Below are 9133 nucleotides of genomic sequence, written 5' to 3'. Positions count from 1 at the left end.
TAAATTGGCCACCGTTAATACTTCAGTACTAATCGTAACGGTGGCCAATTTACCATTTCAACTTTGTTAATATATTCTAATTATTTCGTTACCCCCACCGACGCAGCCCCAAACAGTTTCTTTAGAAACGACCAGCCTTTATTCATTAGCTCACATAAGCTTGCAAACTAACAAAGCGTTTTCTATTCTGAATCGGAGTCGAGTACTTTTAGTTTTTTGTACCTAGCTCTTTGTGGATTTTATTTCAGTTTCTGGAGTGGCCAAGGTCGGTAATTGATTAATTAAAGCTGGCAATAGAGATGTTGAATTGACTTTCATGAATTGCCAAGTTGATAATCTACGGCCGAACTAACTGAATGAACTGAGATCGAAGAACATTGTGTTGAGTTTTCTTTCTTGTATTTTCGTTTCTTGTTCCTCGATAAATTGCACTGTCCCACTGAATTAATATCTGCGAACCTTGAAGCCATGATTCTGGACAAGCAGGAAACGTTACAAACATTCACTCTCAGTGACTTCGCATGGTCGCCACGAAAGGCGGGAAAAGCCGATACGATTTTTCTCACTTGTAAAAAAGTGTTGTACGATATTTTTCAGTAGTGGAAAAGATCATATGACCAGTGGGTTTGCTTCTCATCAAAGAGAGACGATTTTATTCAGTGAGTTTGCACCGAGTAAATCTCAGCACGTATATAATAATTAAGAAATACAAATTTTGAAAAGAATGACACCCTTCAAAGGTCCTTGCCCTTACTCATTATACTTTTATATTAGAAGATAGGAGCGTTTGGTACATGCATACGACTGAACGTCCGTTAAAATGGGTCATTTTAGGTCGAGTTTGCGTTCATCTACGTTCAACTATTGCTGCGTTTTTTTTATCACTGAGCGAGAATGTATCCCATGGCTTTAATGTTTTTGTCACCATTATCTGGGGACCAGTTAGCTATGTTTCCACACGTGTTTGAGTTATCAGCCCCATTCGCTCCACCATACCCTATCCTTGAATCACAACTGACACAGCCATCCGATCCCTCGTTAGAAACGATTCCAATTCTCGTCTTAGCGCTATTAGAATTAGTGCTAGCAGAATTGAAACCTTCCTTATTACAGTTTAGCTGCAATGAGCCCTGTGACCCAAGGAGGGTCTTCCATGTGTCTCGACCCCGTGAAGTGGCACGGTATTTCCCATCAGCGATCAGTGAGTACAAAGAGGCAGCTGGCTGGTTGATTACTATAAATCTGAGCTGTTGGTCAACCTTCATACCCAGACAGATCTTGGAGAAGGGTGTACTCCAATAGGTTGGTAATTTGGTCTCACTGTCATCAAAGCCTGTCAGGCCTCCTGGAAGGTTGTAACTGTTTAAATCAGTCCAGTAAACGGAGTCAAAATGGAAGGTATTCTGAAAAGTAATTGAAAAATATGACTTTGCTCCTGTTAACCTTATTGACAACTCTCAAACCTCGAGGTTTGATGCGATCGCAACAGTTCAACGTCTTCCAGTTTTTTCACCCAGTGATACAGCTCAACTCACGCAAAATTTTAGACTTACTAAACCATTTTGGAGATCTTGATGATTACAATTGAAATAATGTCTGCAAGCTTCATTTCATTTTGATGATCTAATTACATTCATAGCACTGTGTTTCAAATGCCCCAAAATGGACTGAATTGTAGGCACATTTTTCACAGAAATTTTTTTTTAACAAACGAAAGTTTCATTAAACGCCTCCCGGTTAGCTCAATTGGTTAGAGCGCCGGACTGATGTGCAGGAGGTCGAGGTCGATGGTTCGAACCCCGGCCGGACCAACACTCCAGGTCTTAAAATAACTGAGGAGAATGCGCTACCTTTCTTATAATATAAAGAAATGGATAGACATTCTAGTCTTCTCGGATAACGACGAATAAACCGTAGGTTCCGTCTCCTGCATCTTCTAATTAGTTAATTTGGTTAGGAAGGGGACGTTAAAGAACCCACTCACGAGATTACTGTGATGTGGTCTGGCCTGGCCTGTTTACTGGGAATTTCGGGGGAGGGGGCATCTTCAAATAAGTTTCCTTCGATTATTTGTAAACTGCTGATACAGTCCGGCAAAAGTCCCCCCGAAAAGCGTTGTGATGCGCATTTGATCATATCCACATGTTAATTTGCGCAATATAAATATTAAATTATTATTATTATTATTATTATTATTATTAAAGAGTAAGAAATATGGTAAGTTTTGAGCTCGGTAAAGAAATATAAATAGATGTTTTTCGTCTAGTCACGAGCGTGGGACAAAGGAAAAATTCTGAGTCCTCGTGAGGAATCGAGCCTCAAACCTTCGGATTCCGTGCCCTGATGCTCGACCACTGAGTTCTACCACTAAGCCACATAGACTCTGTGGTGAGTAAGGCCAATTAAGATGCTTGTAATAGGCCATCCTCACCATAGAGTCTCTGTGGCTCAGCAGTAAAGCATCGGAGAGCAGAATCGAAAGTTTAATCATTTTGTTAAAGATGAGGCTGTATTTTTTCCAATACTCAAAAGGGCGTTTACCAGCACACCTACTCTGTCCCAAATATCCAAAACGGAATTCATTAAAGTAACATAACATTTACAAGCTATTTTGATATTTATAGCAGAAACATTAACAGTACATTGTAAAATATTTTTCGTCTTTTCCTCTTTATAAACTTGTGTGTCTCTTCCCCTGCCCCTCGATTATGATCTTCTATTTGCGGGTGGAAGCTAACATGAAAATATAATTTGTGAATTAATGAATAAAGTTTTGTTGTTGTGGTTTTGTTTGTATTTTCACAGTCAGTTGTCGACCACTTAAATTTTCTAGTTTGCCTTGCGTTAATTAACGTTTGCGAGCTTTACTTCTTGAAGTTATTGCCCTGATGCACGGAAATTAGAACCCCTTTACAGGCGGCTTGTGGTAATTATAAGCGGCAGGCAAACAAATTCACACTCAATATGTGCTTGAAAAGTTCGTTAGATGGCGGCATGTTGAGCTAACACTTCAGGTCTAACCTGGTTGCCATTAGTCTTCATGATCGGCGTCCACGGCCCTGCTCCGCACCCAAAGTCTCCCATTTGACATAAAATGGAAACGGGTTCTGTGTTAAAGCGAAGAGTAACCACCAGACTGCCATTTAACCTGTTGAAGAGGGCACATACTCATATATTTCAATACTACGCGCTACAACGTATGAAGATACTATTAGTATTCTCAATTACGGAGCATTTAACAATTCTGAAGACATACAAATGTTATTATTCGGAAAGTTCGAGATTTGTTTTGAACTTTCCTTTTAACTTACTTGTTAGCTTCATACAATTCTTTACAAGAAACAGCATCTAGAAAGAAGAAAAAAAATTGAATGTAGAGCCTGATCGTGTTTTAATACTTTTTTTCCTCCTTTTCTTTACCTTTTATTTTCCATTTTGAATTCAAATATGTAATTTAGTAGGTTCTTGAAAGCTAAAAAAAAATATAATTTTCTCATAACATTATTCTTATTTATTATAACTTACATTAATAGCGATCTATCTAAAATGCATCACACTTGTGGCGACCATGCATCAAATGCACCTCATAGCTCAAAATTTGAAAAATTTCTACCTTTTTCACAATATGCTCCGATGAAGCCTTCTACGCAGAGGCAATTAAAGGTGTTCTCTTCGTAATTTGCTGAGCATGTACCTCCGTTTTGGCATGGAGAGGAAGAGCACGGTGTCTGTCGAAGATAGTAGCAAAACAGTTATATCATAAGATATTCATAGTCAAATATGGATTTGTTAAAGCTACAAAAGCATATAAAAAGCCAAGTTTTTGTTCTGGAGTACACTAGATCTTGTAATGGACATGAAGCACGCATTAATTTCATCCAAAACGACAGTTTCAGCTGCATCTCAGTCTTTTTTTTTTATCTCGAACACATTTTTGAACAGACGGACTGGCATATCAGGTCTTAGATGAATGGAAGGCCAATATTAAATTTTAAGACCATTACCTTGAGGAGAAACTTATCAAGGTTACATAGTTTTACAGTCATTATATTTTGACTTGATCTCTGCCTCTCCCCCCCTCCCTCCCCTTTACCCAAGCTTCTGCTTGATTGAGTATCACCATAAAGTTTGACATTATTTCTAATTGCGGTTTTTCTTATCTCGCACCGACCCTTTGTTGAAGATACATGTGCCACCCACAAATGTTTCAATCAGTATATTTGAAAGGAAAAAACTGAATCAAAAACGCGGTTTTAAAATCATAACAATTTATTTGATTTTTTATTTTAACTTATCTTTGATCATGCTTCGACACTCCTGGAAGAGTCCTAACTGGGCATCCAGTCGTTTCGTAATCACGTTGGTTTGGTACTCAGTCATCTCGTACCCAAATTCAGCTGACTCATACCAGATTGACTATGTTCGTACCGAAACCGCTAGTCAATTCGTAATCGACAGATGCACATTAATTTGCAATATTTCATGCGGGCTCGCGCATGAAATATTTGCTGATTTTTGGGAACGACAATAAGTAGAGTAAAGCGAGTAAGATACGAAAAATCTTGATAATTAATTCCTTAGAGATCGATTTCGGGATAAAAATTAGTGTTAAAAAAGCACGACGTTTCGACCTCTTCGAGGTCATTTTTAAGCGAGTAAAAGTTTTGTAAATCAGTATAAAAATGTAGAAAAAGTCGAGTAAAAGTGTGGCGAACGCTAAAATATGATAAAATATGGAAGAAAGTGCTAAAAATGTTTCTGAAGTAAAAACAATGGAATAGTAATAACAAGAACTACTCTAAACAAGATGATACGCTTAGTGCAACGCCAAATCCGGAAGCAGCCTCAGAATTCCTGATGACATTAAACAAGAGTTATCCCTCTATCGATTTTACAAAGGAGAAATGGAGCTCGAAGAAAATGGCAGGCTTCCCCTTCTCGGTATTGGGCATCAGGAATGATTCCCGCCTAGACACCATGGTTTACTGAAAACCAACACTACCACAACCACGTCGACGCCAGATGCAAACGATCAATGCTAAACACCATGACAAACCTTGCCTTTCAATTCTCTTTTACGTGGAAGTTTTTCCACGGGGAATGTGAACGCTGCAAAGAGATTTTCTCCCGACTGCGCTATCCAGACGATCTTGCACAGTTTACCATCCGCCATATCGTTGAATCGAAAGTGTCCGAAGATTCACGTACCCAAGCGTCCGATGAAAGAGAATCCCCAATCAGAATCATGTTGCCCTTCAAAGATCAGAAGTCTGTGAACGTAGCACGTAGACAGCTTGCTGAACTCAGTCGGAAGATCAATGCAAACAGTTTCCTTGTTTACACAAGTAGAAGATAAAGGATGAAATTAAGGTCAGGGGAGACAAGCCGCTCTTGTGAGTCAACAATGCGTGGTGTATTCATTGCAGTGTGGCGTGTGTGATGCAAGCTATCTCAGCTACACCTACCGACACCTTCACCAACGAATTGAGGAACAGAAAGGATTTGCAATCGAAAACTACCTCAGAGAGCAGCACGATATGGAACCAGACGACATGGCACAAAGTTTTAAAATGAGAAGAAAGTGTCAGAACAAATTTGCCTGTCTTCTTTTTCGAAAATTTTGTTATCAAAGAACCTTAAACAGACAGTACGATTCAATTCGCACCAAATTATTTGTTTAGAGTAGTTTTTCTTGTTACCATTCCATTATATTGACTTCATAAATATTTTTAACACTTTCTTACCCATTTTATCACATTTTAGCGTTCGCCACATTTGTACGCATTTCAGCTTTTTTTACATTTTTATGCAAGCTTAGAAACTTTTACTCATGTGAAAATGACCTCGGAGAGGTCGAAACGTCGTGCTTTTTTATCGGTAATTTTTACTTTGAAATAGATACAAAAAAAAAACAATCTGTTTTATGCTTGTGCAACTTATTTACAGCTTAGCACGAGGTAAGAATAATATATTTAACAGCACAGTCTGCTGTGACTTTCTTACATATCAGGCGGCTATTGTGATTCTATCTTTCTCCTTTGGTGGTCGCGTATTAAAAATGGACGACAAAATGAATTTAACATACTCCTATTGTAATGAGACGGAGAGACGAATTAACGGAATGGATACGAATTGACCTAGCTGGGTGCGAAACAACCCGGCAGGTACGAAACAACTTGTAACCCTTCGCTAAAGTGAAAAAACCTAAACTGAGCATTGTGATTGAAAAGTCAGTGCAAAGCTTTAAAATTTCCTGAATTAAAAGTACATAGGAAGAAAGCACTCACACTCTTAGAAAAATGATGTGAACTCATGTTTGCACTGTACTCATTTGAATTCTTGTAGATATCGGAGGATAGAAGCTCGCACCAAAGTTTTCCCGCAGTATCCGTGTTAGCGGCCACGTTAACAGAATTGCACCGAGGATTCGAGAGGCATTTGAATGTACAATCATAGACATCGAGAACTGAGGATCTTCCTACTCCAGGAACATCGAGGAAATGGAACTCGTTTTTAATGAATACATGTTGGCGAGAGGTTTGCGGTCTTCTTGAAGCTGTTGTGGAAAAAAAAAGTTGTAAATTTTGTAAAAGCAAACAAATCAATATTCTATTCGATTTCGAACCAGGCTGTTATATTTTGAACTCTTTGGGTTTGTTATGTGGTTTTTATCGTGATACAAAAAGTTGGCAATTTAAGAGAATGTAGAGCGGAGGTTAAAATGAATTTAAGCCTGTAATCATAAAAATAAATAGATACTTAAGAAAAGCGGAATTAAGATACTGGGCGACTATAATGAATTGGACAGAGGTCACTACTTTTTTTTTCTCACTTTACTCGTAAGGTAAACTTGAACAAGTTTCATTATAGAATATGTTTATTACCTCCTCTCGAAGCAAAAAAGAGACACAACATCGAAATAGCCCACAATGAATTCTCCATCTCTATGGAAGAAGATTTACTTTGCGAAGTGGACTATCCTTGCTGTGGTTCAGCATTGCAAGTCTTCCTTTATCTGGATCAGTCTGTCACGATTAAACTAGTACTGCGTTTCTTGCCATTAGATTCAATGCGATTTTCTGGTGTGTACTTATTTTCGAGCTCCCAGCGTTTTGTTGTCTCTTTGTATACTATTGTCTTGTAACATTAAGGAATATCATGGAATATGAATATAAAAATTTTCTAACTCTGGGTATACTTTTCTTTTGATGATGAGTTTTTTTTTGTGTTCAATCTTAAAATTGATCTGTTCCAGACCCAACCATCCCAAAACTGACTCTGAACTAACAACTCACTGCAATATCATAGCAACAAAACCTAAATATTAGCACGAAAAGATAATTCACTCTTTGCAACGAGAGAAGGGTTCATTAATTTTTGATGACAGCGATCTTGCTAGAAAACGATTGTAGATAATATCCCTTTAAGACAAATATTTTAGACACAGGTTTTTTCATGCAGAACGCACAGCCTTTGAAAGCATATGAAATAGATTTTTAAAGGTGAACTTCAGTTGAGTTTGGTTTTTTTCATGGCTTACTTGTGGGAATAAATAATTAAAAGCACGAGAAAATGAATGAAGACCGTATTTCACTTCCCACAGAGCTACGGAAATTATTAAAAATCTTGAATAGCGCTTACTCGCCTATTTTCTGTTTTCTTTCCAGTGTTGGCGCCCATCTCTTAATTTTATTCTGTTTATGTTATGCAAACATCTTGATCTTGAGATTTCAAGCAAGCATAACCTGATAGGTAGGCTCTCGGAGATCCCATCAATTATTTCACATTTGGGTAACATGATATTATGGTGCTATCTATTCACCTTGTGCCTGAAGGCAACCAAGGCTCCATTTTCTTGAGGCGCAACAGATATTTACTTAAATACATAAAAACTCTGGCTATCTACTGTTAGTAATTACACTAAGGGCGCCATTTTTCTGTTAATTATTTAAAGTTCAACACACACGATCGGATAAATCGGATGGCAAACTTGAAATCGCAGGATTCTCAGAAATCGAAAGGTTAGCCAAGGTAACTAGAATAGAATAGGGAATCGTACCTTTCGTCTTAGCTTCTAGACAATCAGCTTTTAGAAAGCTTTTAGAAACTTTGCTCAATAGGTGGTAACCAAACTTTCATTCAAATATATGTTTATTTTAACCTCTGTTTTTAAAATCAATTCCGTTAGAGGAGAATGACGCAAACAATGTAGCCAGTATATTTGGGTGAAGGTTTAGTCAAGTTTTTCGGCCAAACAGACAAATTATTTCAGAAAATTATTTCACCGATCAGAATACACACAGTCAGTCCAAAATTTAACGAAATATTCTCTATATGTGACCCAAAATGGGAAAACGGTGACCTAAAGTGAAAACAGGAACACGTTAAAATGTCACACTAAACAATAGGCGGTAAGCAGGTGTTCCACGGTACGACTGGCAGAGCTGATCATGCATTTCATGAAGATAATTTGCTTACTGACTGATACAAGGATTTCCTTGTGGTGTCTTTCAACAACAGCTAGCGCTCACAGTGAAGTTGATGGGAGGTCGAAAGCTAGGCATGTCGCAACAAAAGGACCCACTCGTTCTTAAGTTGATCGGTTTTATATGATAGGGTAGTCTCCATTCTGATAGGAAATCTTGATACCAGTAGAAGCTTACCTTTTAAACTCAGTAAGAAAATGTCTGTGAAGGATGGGAGTAGTACTATACGCCCGCATAGACTGAAATCATAGCAACGGGTGAGCCTAGCAACAAGCAAAAAGTGATTGACAACCATCTCCATAGCAACCAAATGACTTTTATTGACAACATAAATCCATACAAGTGTCTTGGTCATGTTTAAATATAAAATCTTCAGTATTACAGTAATGTACTTTACAAGAGGTACGACTGTACTTATAGTTGTAATAATCACAACCATTATCAGGTACTTCATCTCGACGGATAGAGTAGTTAAACATGTTACCAGCGGGAGTTTCATCAAATAAAAACCCTACGTATATACCAAGGTGAAATTGTCTTGGAAACTTTAGGCATTTACTTTGATATAGGGTCAATCTATCAGTGAACAAATTTTGAAAGGTCAAGAAAAAATAAGGTGTATGGTTTCCTGGGGATAGAGGAGTTCC

General features: G+C 37.9%; 1 protein-coding gene and 1 long non-coding RNA gene across 2 annotated transcripts; one reads left to right on the top strand and one right to left on the bottom strand.

The window, feature by feature from the left end:
- Positions 1–625: 625 nt before the first annotated feature.
- LOC111342725 (uncharacterized) lies at positions 626–7026 on the bottom strand. The gene is made up of 6 exons (XM_022949838.2): positions 6885–7026; positions 6288–6556; positions 3614–3728; positions 3312–3348; positions 3022–3148; positions 626–1403 (listed from the first exon to the last, which is right to left on the bottom strand). Exons 1-6 carry the CDS (start codon positions 6940–6942, stop codon positions 882–884), a joined length of 1128 nt encoding a protein of 375 aa, XP_022805573.2. The 5' UTR covers positions 6943–7026; the 3' UTR covers positions 626–881.
- On the top strand, positions 6121–7189 carry LOC148728860 (uncharacterized). Its single transcript, XR_015988845.1, has 2 exons — positions 6121–6229; positions 6346–7189. It is a non-coding gene; the product is annotated as an uncharacterized LOC148728860 (long non-coding RNA).
- Positions 7190–9133: the final 1944 nt, after the last annotated feature.

Source organism: Stylophora pistillata, chromosome 6 (assembly GCF_964205215.1).
Source record: "Stylophora pistillata chromosome 6, jaStyPist1.2, whole genome shotgun sequence".
Taxonomy (NCBI): Eukaryota; Metazoa; Cnidaria; class Anthozoa; order Scleractinia; family Pocilloporidae; genus Stylophora; species Stylophora pistillata.
The sequence above is the reverse complement of the archived record's forward strand: the minus strand, read 5'-3'. Positions and strand labels throughout refer to the sequence as shown.